General features: G+C 40.4%; 1 protein-coding gene across 2 annotated transcripts in view; it reads right to left on the bottom strand.

Annotated features, from left to right (window-relative positions):
- Positions 1–6,901: 6,901 nt before the first annotated feature.
- TMOD2 (tropomodulin 2) overlaps positions 6,902–19,603 on the bottom strand; it is a 64,606-nt gene continuing 51,904 nt past the window's right edge. The window contains exons 8-10 of one of the 2 annotated variants that reach the window (XM_017886158.1): positions 19,210–19,353; positions 10,789–10,933; positions 6,902–8,618 (exon numbers count right to left, since the gene is read on the bottom strand). In XM_017886158.1, the coding sequence (XP_017741647.1) occupies positions 8,584–8,618; positions 10,789–10,933; positions 19,210–19,353 (324 nt within the window). In that variant the 3' untranslated portion in view covers positions 6,902–8,583. The remainder of the gene's footprint in view (positions 8,619–10,788; positions 10,934–19,209; positions 19,354–19,603) is intronic. The other variant, XM_017886159.1, reaches the window with a different exon arrangement.

Genomic DNA, 19,603 nt, shown 5'->3' with positions numbered 1-19,603 from the left:
TGGGGAAAAAAAAAAAACCCCCCCCAAAAAAAAAAAAAAAAAAAATAATAATAATAATAATAATGTAAATCCAAAGTTAGTGTAAAAAATTCAGGGTAAAATGGTTAACCTGTTTGGGCTTTCTGTATTCATTCTAGTAAATTTTTAACTATTTAGCCAAATGTGTACATTTTTGTTTGATAACGAGTTATTTCTCTCTGTTATGGCTACTTGTAGTTGTCTTGTTTCTTCATAATAAAGGCATTTTATAGTTTTCTGCAGATGTGCTCATCTAATAACATGATGCCAACCATTTGTTTTAAAGAAACACTGTCCCAAAATTAGCCATATAAACCAGTCTTTACTTTTACTTCGAAAGGAAAGTTTATTAATTCCCAATGTTCTTTACATTTTCATTTGGAAATATCATTCCTGACAGAAATAGATATATTATATCTTTGAAAGCTAATTAATTAAAACAGTTTACATTTACCTTAGCATTAGGTCTGGCTGGCTAATTTCAAAGTATTAAAAATTGCACCTATTTGGGCCAACTGGGGTCCTGAATAATTATCCAGGGTAAAAGTATAATATTTCAAACTTTATACATTTTGCTTTGTCACACATTTACTTTCCATACAATGTTCAACTTTACATTTAAAAGGCAAATTAGTCTTTAATTCCCTAATGAATATAATAGTCTTGATTTGATTGAAGTTTCAAATGGAAAATAAAACTATGTGGAGTTTTCAGTAACTGCTTAGCCCAATAAATGTTGCCAATAGAAGTTTAAACACTTGTTTAAACAGTTTACAAAGTATTACTTCCTTTGTTATCTTCAAAACAACACAGACACACATAAAGTCACACATTACAGGCATCTGAACTGGTAAAATGTTACAGATTAGTGGCATGCAGATATTTTACATTTCTAAGTACAATGAAAAATGCTGCTTATTCATTTTCCTTGAAGAGATGAAAACAACTAAGCTAAAGGCTTAATTAAAATATAATTATTTCATGTATATAAGGGTTTTTGTTTTTAAACCAAAGTGGCAGAGATAAGAATTTTAGGTCAGAATAACTTATTTCTTAACTGAAGATTGTCACTGGCAACATTTGGTACTAAAATAACATTTCCTCAAAAAGCACATTTCCTATTGATCTCATTTCACCATATGGCCAATTCCTATCTACTCACAGTTAGATTAGCCAAAGGAAGTTTTAAATCCTGGGTCAGCCTCTCTCAATTGCACGGTATACTTTTGATTGGCTTCTCTCTGTTTCCTAGTCAATACGTACACACACACACACACACACACACACACACACACACACACACACTTTAAATAAGAGCCTACAAAAAAATGCTGTGTTTACTGTGCTCAGTTTCTTTCTTTGCCTCCCCTCCTCTCCTTTCCCACTGGTTGAGGAGCAAGATAGTATATATTTTATTTATTTATTTTTTTGAGATGGAGTTTTGCTCTTGTCACCCAGGCTGGAGTGCAGTGGTGTGATCTCGGCACACTACAACCTCCACCTCCTGGGTTCAAGCGATTTTCCTGCCTCAGCTTCCCCAGTAGCTGGAATTACAGGCTCTTGCCACCAGGCCCAGCTAATTTTTGTATTTTTAGTAGAGATGGGGTTTCACTGTGTTGGCCAGGCTGGTCTTGAACTCCTGTCCTCAGGTGATCCACCTGCCTTGGCCTCCCAAAGTGCTGGGATTACAGGCATGAGCCACTATGCCCAGCCTAAATAGTATATATTTTTAAGTATCCTTTCAGAAAAGGCCGCTCATCCAGAACTATTCTGAAGACAGTAAAGAACTGCTGAAGAGGAAGAAAAAACTGGCTGTGCAATAGTCAGACCTCCTCTGAACAAAGCCTCCCGGAGAAAAGCAGAGCTGCAGTGGAGGCATTACTCACCCATATTCAGAGGCAATGGAAACGATTTAGAATCATAGGCTTGTCAAGTATTGGAGCTGGAAGGGACCTTAGGGAGCACTGAATCCACTCACTTCATTTTACAGATGAAATGAAGACAAGATAGATGGGAGAGTCTTGCCCAAAGTCACATACAGCTAGCATCCAAATCAGTATTGTTTCCCAAAAATATCACATGGTGGCAAATGGAGCATAACTCTGTGGGGCTGGACAACAGCTAAATTCAAGCAATATTTGTTCATTAAGCACCTACTATGTACAAGGCACCTTATGAGATGGTACTGAAGATACAAAGATGGATGAGACACAGTCCTGACTCCAAGGGCTTATGAAAGTCCTTGGAGGCCATGCTTTAACCTTTCTTAGCAGAAATATTACTGACCAGGGCTAAGATTGCTGGTGATAACAAGGCAGCTGCTGCCCTGTAGAGCTGATCCCACAACAGGTGGCATTTTCTCCCCTTCACTATCTATCAGAACTAGTGCTTGTTACTCAGCTGCTAGGCATGAAAATTGTTGAAACCCTAGGGACACTCTTCTCTCCTAGGCCTCCAGTCATACCTGAAGTCTTAGCCTCTCCCACCTGCAGCAATGACAGGAGGGCAGTAGTGCTCCAGACCCTCCCCTCAATTCTCAACTGTTTGCTTTCTCCCTTGTGCCCAGCCTAGGCCCTCTGCAAGGATTCTGACAATTTCCCAAGGTACTGTCAAAGTGACCCAGGAAAATGTCCTACCATATACATCACTGGTATCTAACTTCCACCGCCCCATCAACCACCTCTCCCACCTCTATGAGGGAGCTGAAATAACTCCAGTCCCTGATGACACACCCAAGCCTCAATTACCCACACTCCAAAAGATGAGGAAGATGTAATGGTTGGTTAGAATAAAACCGATTCAAGAGGCAGTGGAAAATAGTGATTTGATAATAAAACTGATCTCTCACATTTGTACGGCGCTTTCCAGTTTATATAGTGTTTGTATCCAGTTATCTGGTTATATTCTTACCACAACTCTGTGAGGTAGTTAGTGAAGATATTATTCCCATTTTATAGCTGAAGAACCTTAGGCTTGAGAGACCAAGTAGTTTGCCCAAAGTTACCCAGCTAAGGAAGTGTGGAGCCAAGTGTCCACGTTTCTTGACTCCAAATCCAGTGCTCTTCCCCCTATATAGTCTATAATTGGCAGGCAATTGAATGAATTGCCCATGATCATATACCTGCTAAGTGTTGGTGATGGGATTAGGATTCAGTCTCCAAATCTGTTAGTACGGTGCCCCTTCACCATACCAACTAGCTGGGCCAATGTGCTCAGAATCACTACCATGGAAAAGATCAGAAGAAAATCTAGTTAGTTAATTACTCTTTTCTGTGTCTAGGTCGTCAGCTCTCTCCTTCAGCCTCCCCCAAGTCAACATTGTATCCCAACTGGCAAAGCCTCTAAAACATGTACTGTTCCTAGAACAGAACCCAGAGTCAGGTTATAAATTTAAATTTGCAACTCCTCTTCCATTGGTCTACTGATTATTCAGTCATTGCTATTACAGACAAATGGGAAAGAGGTAAGCAGAGCAAATCTCAGTTCTGCCATTAAACAAATGTAAACCTTTAATTTCCATCCTCCTTCCCTACCTCGGTCAGCAATTTGACTTCTTAACTTCTGAACTACAAAGTAAAATCCAATCTGATCTAGTGTTGGGGAGTAGGAAAGCAGTGAATAATATCCCTGAAGTTCTTGGTGCTTTTCTCTGGCCAGTATATCGCAACAGGAGGCCCTATCGTGTGATTTTCATCCAGTGGGCTCAGCTGGATGCTTCCAAGCACTCTCACACCTTTCCTTTGTGTGCGTCTCAGTACGTTAGCTTTAGGATTGGTTGAGTAGCAGGGATATTTGAGATGAAAGCAATAAAGGGAGGTAAAGGGAAGTTGCAAGTGGAAGGTAGAGCTAGGACCTTTCCTCTTAGTTCTCTGCTCATTAAAATGAAAACAGCTATTATTGCATCATTAGTGGAAGAGGGGAAGGAAGCTTCAGGATCATGACTTAAAACCTGACTCCAGAAACAGTTCTACTGAATACAGGTAACAGCACAGAACCTAGTGTTCTCAACTTCCTGCCCTCTGCTCTTTCTTGCTGATGCTATAAATACTTGAATTAAATATGGGATCTTCTTTGTAAAAAAGGCACTCAATCTACTCCCCAATCCCAGAAAGACATATAAAATTATATTAGTCCAGAATTTTTATGCTTCCTCTGTCTCCTTCATAGTGCCTAAGAGAGGGCTGAGTACATCATATCTGTAATATCTGGAAATAGCTGCACATGTTTGTAAATTCCAAAGGGCTATCTTACACTTAAAGCATGCTGATGCTTAACATTGGTTTTAAGAGTTTTCAGTTTGAGCATCTGAAATATCCTCATGGCAGCTATACGGAAGACATTGGTTTCCCTAATGCTGGTGCCCTGTCAGGGGCCATGTTTCTGTTGGAAGAGAAGCACCTGTTCTTTGGGTTGGTGTGCCAGTCTCCCCTTAGGGAAATTGGTTTGAGGAGTACAGGCACTGGGATGATTTCTGAGTTTTTAAATGAATGGACTTTTATTGTAAAATGAACTGCATGCCCCTCCAGGTTGGTAATCTTCTAACCTGGGCCTGCAGCAACTTGGACAGGGACAAGGGAAGCAGGGCTGGGAGACGGCGTCTCCCTCCAATCAATTTTCCAGATGAAGCCAAATACCTCATTATGGTATTTGATGATCTTTATGTACAAAATATTTATATACAATGAGCCCTACAAAGATGGAAGAAAGGGGCTTAATCATGTTGATGAGGACGGAATGTTAAATACATTAGGCAAATGGATAGATTTGGTGCTAAAACAACTAAATGATTTCTAGGCTTCTAATATTTACTTCCTAAGAGTCATCTTCTACATAGCTATAAAATGTGGTGGTTGGTAACATAAACTGCAAACTCTAGGGAGTAATTTCATATTTAACCTGGGCCTGCAGCAATTCTAAAAAGGACAAGGGAAGAGGACTGGGGAGAGAGCATCTCCCTTCAATCAGTTGTCCAGATGTAGCCAAATACCTAGTTAGATATCTGACAGTACACATGCACATACACACACGACACTTATTTACATTATACCCTCCAAAGATGAAAGAAACTAAGTCATTTAATCATGCTGATGAGGATGAAAAGAGCTTCCAGTTATACACGATAAGCAGATGGGGAGCTGCAGTGCTGAACTAATCATATGATTTCTAGACTTCTAAGGTTTATCTCCTAAACGTCATCTACATATGCCGTAATAGATGTTGGTGATATGAGCCCACAAGTCCAGGTGAATGATTTTATACTTAAAGTGGACCTGCACAACTCTAAAAGGGGGAGGGAGATAGGCCTGGGGAGAAGTTGTCTCCCTTCAATCAGTTATCCAAATATTGCCAAATACCTCAACGCAGTATCTGGCAAAACAAATATATAGAAAAAAATTTTATATACATTATGCCCCATCACAATGGATAGCAAAGGATTAACTGTGCCCATGATGATGAAAGAGCTACCATTTCCACACACTTTGGGCAGAGAGAGGGATGAAGTCCTAGGCTAATTAAATGATGGATAGGCTCCTCAAGTGTATGTTTTCCTAAGGGTTATCGTCAATATGTGCATACTCATGGAAATGCCACCTTTCAAGCCACTTTAAAAACACAGATAATAATAAAACAAACTGATTAGTAATCAACATTTGATTTCATAGACTCTGTTGCATGCGACCCAACTATTTTATAAGCTAAAAACAATGCTATATTTTTGATAATTTCCCATTATCTTGCTTTAATACTATCAATAACTGCTTGTATAAAAGAAACAGCCATGGTTGAACTCTGATTTTTTTTTTCTTGCTTTCTGCCAGAGTTTGCCAACAACTGCTTTAGCCCCCAGTTCACAGCACTGTGGGGCTGCAAGGAATGCTCTATAGGGTCCGGGATTTTTAAGAGTCAAGGGCAAGAAGAGAGTGAGAAAAAAAAAAAAAAAAAAAAAAAAAAGGAAGAAGGCTTACTTGGAGAGGCCAGGTCAGGGACTGAACACTTAAATAGGTTGTAACAAATCCAAAGAGGAGAAAAGACATCTAAGAAAATGTATCTTCCTTATGCAACAATGGTAAGCAAAAACGTATAGCATAAAAAAATTTGATAAATATTCACCCAGTGGAGTGCTGATGAATGACTTATTAATCCTAGCAAATCTAGAGGGGGAGAAAGCCCCAGTTTCTTTTTTTTTTTTTTTTTTTTTTTGAGGCGGAGTCTCGCTCTGTCGCGCGGACCTGGAGTGCAGTGCCAGATCTCAGCTCACTGCAAAGCTCCGCCTCCCGAGTTTACGCCATTCTCCTGCCTCAGCGCCCTCCCGAGTAGCTGGGACTCCACAGGCGCCCGCCACTTCGCCGGCCTAGTTTTTGTATTTTAGTAGAGACGCCGGTTTCACCGATGTGCCAGGATGGTCTCGATCTCCTGACCTCGTCGATCCGCCCGTCTCGCCTCCCAAAAGTGCTGGGATTACAGGCTTGAGCCACCGCGCCCGGCCCCCAGTTTCTTACATATTGCTAATTTCTGTGATGTAAATATTTCTACCATGGCCAATTTCAAGCCATTGTAGTAACAAGAAGTAGTGAACATGGAGTTGAGAAGATATGTTCAGTAGCATACTATTAGGTAGTATTTCTACATACATACCTACTAGATGTAAATAATCTTAAGAGATTAGAAAATAGTAAAATGTAAGATTTTTGAGTATAGTATTTGTTACTTTTGTCCTTAATATAATCCATTCAATTGTAAGTACACATCATTTCATTTTAAATAATGGCTGTATTGAACAACCAGTTTGTAAAATTCTTGAAAATATAACAATTGGCAAGCCTGTACAAGTTGACTCCAACACATCACACCTAAATGGGTGAAAGGGAAGGAAAAATCAGACTGAAAACCATGAAACAGTATTTACTATGTTTTTAAAATAGATAAGGAGATGAAGCCATAAACTAATTAAAGGACTTTTAGGGCCAAAGGTGTTAGAATATTCTGCTTATTGTGCTCTCAAAAATTAAAAAAATGTCAAGAAAATGAGATATTTCAAAGGACTTCAGAGACACAGATGTGGGTACTTATAATACAGGTAAATGTCCAACTTTACAAGGGCTATCTTAAACAGATTCCATGTGTTTTACAAGCTAAATATAATAACAATAATATATTAATCATTTTCCTATTCACTTGTTTTATTGCTACCAGGCAACTAAGGAACACTCGGTTACAGTTTACAGAGAAAAGAAGAGAAAAAGGACAATGAATTGGAAGAAAGGGAGGGGAGAAAGGAGGAATAGAGGGTGAGTTGCCTTGGGCAGTGTCAGAATGTCACCAATCACAACCTCAGGCACTGACAGTTATCAGAGTGGTGCACTTGAGCCAAAGGCTGCAGTCACCTGCTTCTTTAGTTTAGCACTGCATTTTTACACCACTACATCAAAAGATTAATGCATACTGCAATGCAACCATTTCAGCTGTACTTTCAAAGGCTTTGTCCTTGAGATGACACGCATCTGGATAAATGATAATTCACATTTTTCTCCTGACATTCGCAAATGTCTGGATGGATCATGTACTGCGGACAGAAGTCTAGATAATTAACCTGAATGTTCATCTTTCATCCTGTGATCTTGTTACACTAAAGACAAAGCAATAAATGCTTCTAAAATTTGCCCAAAAATGCAATCATGTGCATCAGACAGCCTTGATTAAGATACAATATTATTGTTTTATTCAGGAATGTACTGTTTTAAAAGCTTCTCTCTTACTAACATTTAGAAAATTTCTATCATGTTTGAAAAACTTTAAAACAGCTTTGTAAATCGTTATCCTTTAAAGTCATGTTACAGATTCAATTTATGTTGAATAGTCAGTAAAAGTAGGTGTGCTAATTCATTTTGCTACCTGTGAGTCTGGCTTGAAGCTACCTTTGTGGGTTAATAAATAGACTTCTTTGCTAATACTGTTTTAAAGTGTCATCATGTTGTCTTGCTTTATGAAGATGACACTACTGATCTCCAATCAACAGGGCACGTGCATTTACTGATTTTTCTGGAACGAAGACAGAATTTGGGCTAAATTGGTCACATTTTCACACGCAGTGAAAGATTGGCAATACTAACGTCTTATGTGGTCAGCAGAACACTTCTGATATATTTAGCCTAACTCAAAGCTATGCATGTAAACAGAGATAGGCCTCTATCATAATCACAATTACAAACACATATTATACACTAAATTCCTTTCAATGATTAAAAAAAAAAAAGTTCATGTAAGAAAGCAAGACAACCCAATAAGAAAGTGGTTAAATTCATTTTCCATGTCGTCACTCTCTAAAATTTGCATCAGTCCATTTGTCAAGTTGCTAGAAGTGCCCATGAGCAAATAAAACAATTGTATATATTACAAAATCCAAGATAAATAAGTAGTGCTAAAAAAGAATAACAATTAAATTATTAGTTATGTGGTTAACGGAAATGAACAAACTTTGATAAAATGGTCCTGATGGGGAAGAAGAAGAGTATTTGTTTTTCAATGGCCACACCACGGTGAAACTTCACTCCTCCCTGAGGAAGTTTACCTTCTGTCTGCTTCAACTCTCTTCTTACGAACTAGGTAAGAAAGAAAGGAACAAAAAGACAAATTGAAGGGATATTTCTTAAATTCCAGATAAACAGCATTAATCACATAAGATGACAATCTCACACGCTGGAGGATATAGTTATCTTACATTTTAATACTCAACCATGACAATCAATGGAAATGATAAAATAATCCAGTGTCTGGTGGAATTTACATTTAAATACAGGTATGTCTGATAGTTGGGTACTCGAGTGTTAGAACGTTCGCATTTCTATGGGGTAGAAATTCCAGAAGAGACCTGTGAAACCATGCACTTTGACTATTTTCATGGCCGTTTAGCCATGGCACTAGCAACTCTGTCACCAACTGGCTTTAACTAACTCTTCACAATCTTTTAATGTTGATTATGGGTTGAAGTCTGGAAGGAGCTGCAAATAGTTCAAAGTTTCTAAAACTCTTCTAAATAAAAACTCTTAAATATCAACCTACAGGAAGGTATGATTCAGTTGGCAAGCACACTCAGAGATTAATGTTCTATTAACCTGATGTTTAGGATCGAAGAAGTTGCCCAGACTGCCTGTTTTCCAGTTCCTGCAACCCTCTTCTTCCACCTTTCACTTTCTCAACTGCAGGCTCTCTAGGTCACTGGGAAGAGGGCTATTGAACCTTCTTGGATTTGGTAAAAATGTGCCCTGGCTGTGGTCTTGCTCTAACTCTCCACTTTAAATAGCCTATCTCCGGCCTAGGCTCTTGCCCACAGGTGCTGCTGCTTGGATGTAGGCTGCCCTATTTTCTTTAGACCTCTCATTTTGCCTGTTTTCCTTTGGTCTCTATGTTGTTTGGTTGTGGACTCAATGTGCTTTTCCTAGGTGTCTTCTGACTGCTGCTTCCACTCTTCCCCAAATCCCTATTTGCCTGTCTGCCCCTTGGCCTCACCCTGTGTACCCCCCAGGCAAGTACCATCACATGTCCAGCCAGCCTCCTGATGCCACACATTGCACCTTGCCTAGGCCTCAGGGTCTTAGCAAAGCCTGTCTGTTCAAGGAATTGGATACTAACCTTTATTCGCCCCTTCTTGTTCTAACCTTTAGCTTCTATCTTGCTCACTATCTGAGTCCTCCTTGAGGCCAGCACTGTACCTGGTGGAACGCCTTGCCCAGTTCCTCCACCCAAGATCTGGCATTCTGTCCCTGAACCTCAAACTGGGGATTGAAGCCTGCTGTTGACTGACTGACCACTTGCCAAATGGATGTCTCCTCCTAGATGTCCTTTTGAAAGGCTGCTCCAGGTGGCTGGGATATCCTCAGACCAAGTTTTCCCAGTTCCATTCCTCTTTGCTATGGTTGATCAGGATATGCCCCACCCCTAACAGAAGAAATGCCAGGGATCCTCAGCAACAAGTGGCCACAGGAAAACCTGAAGGGGCTACCTGAAAAGGCGACTTGTGAGTTTAAACTTCATAATGAAGCTCCATGTTTATATCACATGTAAAGTGCCGAAGTATCAGACATATCCATATTTAGAACTAAGTACCAAAGCAGTCAGAAGTCAAACATAATTGGGTATCTGGTGCAGGTAACAACAGAAGGTGATTACATGTAAGTAAAAGAGAAGCAAAAGAAATCAAGCAAAAATCAAAGGCTACCTGGAAAATAGAACAAACTTCTTTTTTGAGAAAATGCTATGATGTAACTTAAACACTGCGAGGACCACAAAGACTCCTATGACCATGTATTATAATAATGTGTCTTGGCCGGGCGCGGTGGCTTAAGCCTGTAATCCCAGCACTTTGGGAGGCCGAGACGGGCGGATCACAAGGTCAGGAGATCGAGACCATCCTGGCTAACACGGTGACCCCGTCTCTACTAAAAAAAAAAAAACTAGCCGGGCGAGGTGGCGGGCGCCTGTAGTCCCAGCTACTTGGGAGGCTGAGGCAGGAGAATGGCATAAACCCGGGAGGCGGAGCTTGCAGTGAGCTGTGATCTGGCCACTGCACTCCAGCCTGGGCGACAGAGCGAGACTCCGTCTCAACAACAACAACAACAACAACAACAACAACAACAAAAATGTGTCTTATATGAAGAAGTGAGTGACATCAGAGGCCAATGGATTGGTATCTGTAAGATGTTGCATCTGAAGTGGAGAAGTGAATGCTCATGCTCTTCTAATTGTTAATAGCACATATTATGGCTGAATTACCCAGGTCATTATTCTTTGTGATGGCAGCTGCCACCCTTGTTCGTGGCCCTTGCTTGGTAAACTGGTATCCAAACTTGAGGATCCTTGAATTCTCCTCCAGCATCTGGGCAATTTCCATCTCTACAGCTGTTCCCAACTGCTGCCTCTGGTTGCAGGTGCAGACACACGCACAGGATGACCAAGAAGGAAGAGGAAACAGTTACTTGCACAGGAAAAAGACAAGGCTACTTGCTAGACAAAAAGGCAAAGAGGCAAAGGTCTCAAATTGAAAGGTACAGAGTCACTTGAGATGTTTTCTCTCATAATCATTTGAATCCTGCTCCCTGTCTAGAAGCAAAATCCAACAGATAGCTGAGTTCGCTGGTGTCCTACAGCTGAAAAAAACTAAGCAAATTGTTTATGAAGGAAAGGATAATTCCAGAATTAAAATGAAAGCAAAACTAATATTTGGTGTTTTGAATTCATCCCAGTATCTGTGGTTTAAACAAAGGGTGTTTTAAAAATAATGAAACTATTTTGTAGCAGCCAATCCAATTACTAAATTTTTATTTTATTTTTTTTACTTTTCACCTAGGGAATTCTTATTTACTTATTGTGGTAAAATATACATAAAATTTTGCCATTTTAAACTGCACAATTCAGTGACATATAGTACAATCACAATATTGTACAACCATTACCATTATTCATTTCTAATACTTTTTCTTCTTTTTTATAAAATGTTTTTATTTTTGACTTTTGTGGATACACAGGTATATTATATTTATGGGGTACATAAGATATTCTGACGCAGGCATATAATGCATAATAATCACAAGAGGGTAAATGGGGTATCCATCACTTCAAGTATTTATCCTTTCTTTGTGTTACAATCAATCTAATTCTACTTTTTAATTTTAAAATGCATAAGTTATTGTTGATTATAGTCACTTTGTTGTCACTGTGTTGTGCACAAATTATATTTGTGCTATCAAATATAATTTTTTAATTCTGGGATCCATATCCAAAAATAATTAAAGATCTCATCCTATGGGCTGTTGTCTCTCAGCAGAATCTCATTAGGTGATTCTGAGCAGCTTTATTGTGGTTTGAACCATGTACACTTTTGGATGAATCAGCAAACTCTGAAGGCGGGCTACAAAAAAAATCTCCAACTCGTTTAAGTTTGTGGGAAAAGGTCTTTATTTTTTTTTGAGACGGAGTCTCCCATGTCGCCTAGGCTGGAGTGCAGTGGCGTGATCTCGGCTCACTGCAAGCTCCACCTCCCGGGTTCACACCATTCTCCTGCCTCAGCCTCCTGAGTAGCTGGGACCACAGGCGCCCGCCACCACGCCCGGTTAATTTTTTTGTATTTTTAGTAGAGACGGGGTTTCACCGTGTTAGGATGGTCTCGATCTCCTGACCTCGTGATCCACCCGCCTCGGTCTCCCAAAGTGCTGGGATTACAGGCGTGAGCCACCGCGCCCAGCAGGGAAAAGGGATTTTTATTTGAGACATAAACTAATGAAAAAATTAAAAAGAGGGTTTTTTTTTTCTTTTTTTCTTTTTTTTAATAGGGAGGTCAGGCACTGTGGCTCCCGCCTGTAATCCCAGCACTTTGGGAGGTCGAGGCAGATGGATCACTTGAGGTTAGGAGTTCGAGACCAGCTGGGGCAACATGGTGAAAGCCCGTTTCTACTAAAAATACAAAAAATTTGCTGGGCATGGTGGCATGCACCTGTAGTCCCAGCTATTTGGAAGGCTGAGGTAAGAGAATCTGGAATCTAGGAGGCGGAAGTTGCAGTAGGCCGAGATCGTGCCACTGCACTCCAGCCTGGGTGACAGAGTGAGACCTTGTCTCAAAAAAACAAAAACAAATAGGGGCATGTAAATATGGGAATTTAAAATTTAAGGGACAAAGTATATTTTTTCATAACAGTCATTACATTTCAAAAAATAAGGCTGGGTACAGCGGCTCATGCCTGTAATCCCAGCACTCTGGAAGGCTGATATGGGCAGATCATGAGGTCAGGTGTTTGAAACCAGCCTGGCCAACATGGCAAAACCTTGTCTCTACAAAAAGTACAAAAACTAGCTGGGTGTGGTGGCAGGCGCCTGTAGTCCCAGCTACTCAGGAGGCTGAGGCAAGAGAATCGCTTGAACCCGGGAGGCAGAGGTTGCAGTGAGCTGAGATTGTGCCACCGCATTCCAGCCTGGGTGACAGAGTAGACTCCGTTTCAAAAAAAAAAAAAAGTACAAATTACCTAAATTGCATTGGAAATTTAAATTGCATTGGAAAATGCAAATTAAAATGTATATAAAATATAAAAGTCCCCTTACTTCAACATTCCCATTCCCCACAGAGAAAGCCAGATTGGCATGCACTATGTAGTGTTCTAAACATTTTCTGTGCATTCACACATCTACACAATCACTTGTACATCTATGCTTTTTTCACATAAATGGATTATACTAGCATATTGTTTTGAAGTGTGTTTTTATTTTTCATTTAACATTAAGGATATCTTTTCATGTTGGTAAATATTCATTTACCTCATCCATATAAAGAACTGTGCCACATCCCATTGCAGTGATGGATCATAGTGTATTTAGCCAGGCCTTACTGACTTACTGTTACACTGCATTCTATTTCCACTATTCCAAACAAAACTGTAGTGAGCTTCCCTCCCCCCAGTGCATCTTGGGGCATTTCTGCAAGTATGCTTGTAGGACAAATTATAGCTGGGTCAGAGGGCAAGCATGTTTCCAGTTCTGGTATATTACTGACTTACTGTCAAAGGTTATGACAGCCTTTATTCTTGCTAACTGTACAAGCGTTACTGCTCTTCCTAACCTAGCCAAATAAGATACTACTTACCTTTTTAATCTTTGTCAATACACTTCGTGAAAATTTATATTTCTTTTATATTTATTTAACTCCCTTAATTTGCATTTGTCAAATGATGAATAAGAACAATGAATTTTCTTATGGATTTATATTTCTTTTTTCTCAGGAACTACCAATCCATGCCATTTGCCCATTTTTCTACCAGCTTATGGTTCCTGTATTTTGTGTTTTTTAACTTGATTTGTAGGTTTCTTGTGTTAGGAAATTAGCCCTTTGTCAAATGCACTGAAACCATTTTGCTCTGTTTATCTTTTGACTTTCATTTTGTCACTATGAGAACTTGTTTTTCATTTTCATATGGTCAGATTTATCAATCTTCTAGATATCATGTTTAGGAAGCCTCTCTACTCTTCCTGATTTCTTCCATTTGGTTTATGATTTAATATATTTTAATGTTTAAATCTTTACTTCATCTGGAATGAATTTTAACGTAAGAATGAAGATAGGGCCAGGCATGGTGGCTCATGCCTAAAATCCCAGCACTTTGGGAGGCCGAGGCTGGTGGATCACCTGAGATCAGGAGTTTGAGACCAACCTGGTGAACATGGTGAAACTCCGTCTCTACTAAAAATACAAAAATTAGCAGGGGATGGTGGCATGCGCCTGTAATCCCAGCTGCTCGGGAGGCTGAGGCAGGAGAATCACTTGAACCTGGGAGGCAGAGGTTGCAGTGAGCCAAGATGGCGCCATTGCACTCCAGCCTGGGTGACAGAAGTGACAGAAACTCCATCTTAAAAAAAAAAAGACAAAAGAATGAAGATACAGACCCAATTTAATTTTGTTCCAAAATGCTAGCAAATTATCCTACCATCTTTTGTTTCGTTCTTCCCTGATTTGAATCTGCTTTATTGCTCTGCTAGTCTATTTTTGTGCCAGTACCATACAATCTTGATCACTTTGTAATAAGTTAAAAACATATACCTTTTAAATTTGGAAAATTTAAATATGGAGTGGATGAAGAAGAAAAGTTTATGGCTTGCATCCCAAGCAAGTTTTAAGGCTTATCTCTTTGCTTTTCTCTTTCTCGTCATCCAGCAACCCCTCAAATGAGTCTCTCCTTGAGAACTTAACACAATGTGATATTTCCAGTTAGACAATAATAATTATGGGCATCTACCATGTAGAGATTAACGCTTTAAGCATTATGAGTCAATGGGAGGGAGTGGCAGCAAAAAAGTAAGAGAAGCTGAGCTCAGATTTTCATAAGCAACTTTAGCAAATGACATGGTTTAGAATAGTGGGACTGTATCAAGGAATGAGCCCTGAGCTAAGGTTAGGGCTGCCACTACTATGGCTTGTGCCCCTGAAGCATTTGAGTCCTGGACTTGGGTAACTTGCAGTGTTAATGCAATGGTCAAAAGTTACCCCAAATCACCTATATTCCCAAGTATCTGAGTCCCGCCTCTCCAAGTAGCTGGCTATTTCCCCAGTAGTTTAAATTCTGCTCAGCATCTTTACAGCTGCTTTGTTTTGCAATAAAAGGCAAATCCACACTTACTCGCCCTTGATTTGAATGTTCTATTTATATAGACATCAACTGTAATTTCTTTAGGGTTTTCTGTATTTTGTAATGAATCTTGGATGACATTCTGGCAAAGCAGTGAAACAGAAACACCATCTCTGCTTTTATGTTAACTTAAACCATTAATATAATCTGGAATCAAAAATAGGAAATAATAATAGAATAAGAGCTTTTAGTTTTGTTTTTTTGAGGGGGAGGAAGGAGATGATAATAGCTATATAAAAGACTTAAAAGCTGAAGAAAATTATATTGGGGGCATATAAAAAAGGGGAGGAATTAATGTAACATACACTATGTTTCTTCCTCAGCCTGTATCTTTTTTTGGATTTGAGGTCTTTTTTTTACACAAACCCAGGACAATAGATGGGCATCAAAATTTCTTACAATTTGGATATATATATTTTATATATACTTAAATTATGTACATATGTAGTATATTAAATTATATAACTTTTATTATGGTATATATTTTATATATATATATATATATATATAAAGATGAGGTATTGCTATGTTGCCCAGGCTGGACTTGAACTCCTGGGCTCAAGGGATTCTCCTGCCTCAGCCTCCTAAGTAGGTAGCTGGGACTACAGGCCCAGGCTCTTTTTGTATTTTAAGTCACCAAACACAAAGGGGGAAAAGTAGAAACAAATGCGTATGCATATCTTCAAATCACCTTCTGTTTTTTCCTAAGTGACCTCTTTTATCTACTCAAATTTATTTAGCAGTTGCCCATCTGTTTCTTTTATATGCATCACTGATTGTTCTTCCCGCAGGAGCACCTGATTAAATCACTGCATATTGACCTGGAGCCTAGCCCAGCAGTCTGCCCCTGGTGGTGGATTCTCAGCAGGCCTTCATTTCGGTGCAGCTGCCTATTGCTGTGCTGTTAAATTGGTCTTGGCTTCTGGTTCTGCCTGAGGAAACTGTCTTACATATTATTTTATTTCAAACCCCTCATTTGATAGATAAGGAAACTGAGGTTACTTCTAACAGTCTATGAGTCAATGAACACAATTTGGATGTAAGACAAGTTTTGACCCTGAATTTCCTCATGTCTTAAGTAAAGCAAATAATTTTTTCCAATTCCTCTACGAGAGAGAGAGAGAGAGAGAGAGAGAGAGAGAGAGAGAGAGAGAGAGAGAGAGAGAGAGATAGAAAATAGACAGGGTCTAGCTCTGTTGTCCAAGCTGGAATGCAGCGACGCATCCATAACTGAATGCAACCTGGAACTCCTGGGCTCAGGTGATCCTCCTGTCTCATTCTCGCAATGCATTGGGATTACAGGTGTGAGCCACCACACCCAGCCTCTCTAGAAAATCTTAATCCTCCTTGTCATATACAAATAAAGAGAAGCCAGGCTGGGCATGGCAGGGCTCATGCCTGTAATCCCAGCACTTTGGAAGGCTGAGGCAGGAGGATGGCTTGAGTCCAGGAGTTTGAGACCATTCTGGGAAATATAGTGAGACCCTGTCTCTACAAAAAATTTTAAAATTAGCTGGGCATGGTAGTGCGTGCCTGTAATCCCAGTTACTCAGAAGGCTGAAGCAGGAGGATCACTTGAGCCAGAAAGGTGGAGATTGCAGTGAGGCCAGATTGCATCATTGTACTCTAGCCTAGGCCACAGAGTGAGACCTTGTCTCAAAACAAACAAAAACAACCAAACAAAAAAAAAAAGACGAAATAAAGAGAAGCCATTTCAGAAGCGAAATGAAAGACTAAAGTTGAAAAACTACACAAATCCATTCCTAGATGGCTGAGGAAGGGTGATGAGGTTGATTTAGCGGGGATTTTAGGGAGCAAGTTCTTTGTACTTCAGGGATTTTTTTTTTTTTTTTGAGACAGGGTCTCGCTCTGTCACCCAGGCTGGAGTACAGTGGCATGATCTTGGCTGACTGCAACCTCTGCCTCCTGGGTTCAAGTGATTCTCGTGCCTCAGCCTCCTCAGTAGCTGGGATTATAGGCGTGAGCCACCACGCCTGGGTAATTTTTGGATTTTTGGGCAGAGATGGGGTTTCATCATGTTGGCCCGGCTGGTCTCAAATTCCTGACCTCAGGTGACCTACCCACCTTGGCCTCCCAAAGTGCTGGGATTACAGGCTGTACTTCAGGGTCTTCTTTATATGCATTGTCAAAAGCTGCTCTATTCTAAATTTTCACAATTCTAGCTCATTCTAGCCTCATTCTAACTCAATACTAGGCATAGAGTTGCCAGGTTTAGCAAATAAAAATACAGGACACCCAGTTAAGTTTGACTTTCTGATAAACAACACATTTTTTAGTATAGTGTAAGGTATCCCAAATATTTGATGACACATGCTAAATTTATATGTCATTTATCTGAAAGCCAAATTTAACTGTATTTTACGTGGCAACCTTAGCTAGGTGGTATCTTGTAAGGAACTAGGGACAGAGTGTGTAATACTATTTCAGCTATGGGGTTTCACAATGGCCTAAATCCGTAAAAAAAGTTAAATATACTTTCAAACAGGGTATCCACTTCTGTGTTAGTTCCCCTGGAAATATTTACTAAGTGCCCACTTAGCTTCTTTCTGATATGAGTCTGTTCAACAAATATCCCTGAGTGATCACTTCTGTTCACTCCCTTCATCTGGCTTGTTTCCTTACTCCCCCACACCCTGATGCCACTTTCTACTTTACTAGCAGCTGGACATATGCTAGGATACACAGCATCAAACTTCCTGAGTGTGCAGAGCCCTGTGTGGCACATCCCCTGGGGTGTTGCCTCCACATCTCTGTGTCTGGGAAAGCTGTTGTGGTGGCACATCCCTTCTGGCAGGATGAGAATGAAAAAGCTCCTGTCTTCTGGTGGGCTTTCCGTGTTCCTCTGGCAACAAACATCAGAAGTCCAAGGCCAGAGGGCCTGCACTGGAACAGTCTGCTTGTCCTGGTTAGCAAAGACAGAGAGTATAGCCTCCATGGGAACTGTTGGGAGTTTCCAGGGTTAGGCAACAGTCCTGGGTGGCACTCTGCAGCTTTATCAGATCTTGGAGGGTCTGGACCAGGAAATTTCAGAGATGGCCCCCAGACATGCAAAGGATGCTCTGAGCAGTCACCTCCCCAACTCTCTCTCCCACTACCCCACAGGGGAACGAATGCTCATACCACAAATCTCCTTGGTCTCTCCTTTCCAAAGCCCTTTCTTTTCAAGATACAGTGTCTGGAACCCCATCACAGACCCTTCCCCGTGGCCAGAGGAGCAGGGTTCAGCATCATGGCTGATCACTGAGAGTTGCTGTCTGTGGGCAGGAATCAGCTGAAGCCAGCAGAGCAACTTCGAAGGCACTGCAGGCTCATGCTGGGAAAAAGGTTGCCAGGCAGGAAGAGTTGGCTCTAGGGAAAAGCACCTTGCTTTGGCTGCAGATGGGAACCTGAGAAATGCTGTGGTCATGATCAATGAGATTGTGATCAGACCACAGTCTCATGGGTGTGACCTGCTACTCTAAGCCAGACCATCTTCTAGAACCCTGATTCCTTTAAATAGGCTCTCTGCAGCCAGCATCAGACTGCAGGAGCCTGCCTCTGCTCTTTTGGTTGTAGAACTCTTCAGCCAAGGAAAAGAAATCTGAATCTTTGGCCATGGCCACCCTGCTTTCTGTTAGCGACAGTCCCAGTGAGAAGCAAAAGTAAGGCTGGGATAGGACAGGGCAGAGATACATGCCAAAAGGCAACAATGATGAGACTGAGTAAAGCAGCTGTCAGCACCTCTGCCACCACCTCCTTGCTTTCTCTTCTGGAGCCTGACTAGCCTAGGGTTGTGGGTAGATGGCTCTTTATGCCCCAGGCTGCCCCACTGTACATTGTTTGATTAGTAACATGCTCTTCTGCACATCCTCCATGGGCCAGAAATGGTTATAAAACTTACAGGAAATCCAGTACATCAAATGGAGTCACACACAGAACTGTGTCTTTTAACTCATTCCTTGTGGCATTTCCCCTGCTCACTGCACACCCTGTGAGTTGGCTTTGTCTGTTCTCTGGCCTTCCTTACCTGGTTGTCAATCTTGATCTCTGTCAAGGTGTCATTTTCTTTCAGTGCCTCTACCAGGGCCAGGATTCCAGTTCCAGTGATAAAATTGGATTCTATGTTTAGACTTGTCAAAGTCTTGTTTACTTTCAGCATGTCTGCAAAAGCCTTATGATGCAAAAAGAAAAAAACTTAGAATTAAGTTAGAATTTCTAAAGATTAATTTACTAAACCCCTCACTCTGAAATTAAATACAGATGTTTTCTAGCACTTAAAGAAAACTTTCACCAAATCATACTTTCACTTCCATGTAACAAAGATACAATTTAAAACCGCAATTAAAATATTTCAGTCCAGCAGTCTAGACATAAATTTCACATACTTGCAAAACTTTTTTTAAAAAAGATACTGACATAGG

The sequence above is a fragment of the Rhinopithecus bieti genome, unplaced genomic scaffold (assembly GCF_001698545.2).
Source record: "Rhinopithecus bieti isolate Rb0 unplaced genomic scaffold, ASM169854v2 scaffold_14454, whole genome shotgun sequence".
NCBI lineage: Eukaryota > Metazoa > Chordata > Mammalia > Primates > Cercopithecidae > Rhinopithecus > Rhinopithecus bieti.
This window is presented reverse-complemented; position numbering and strand designations above follow the sequence as displayed.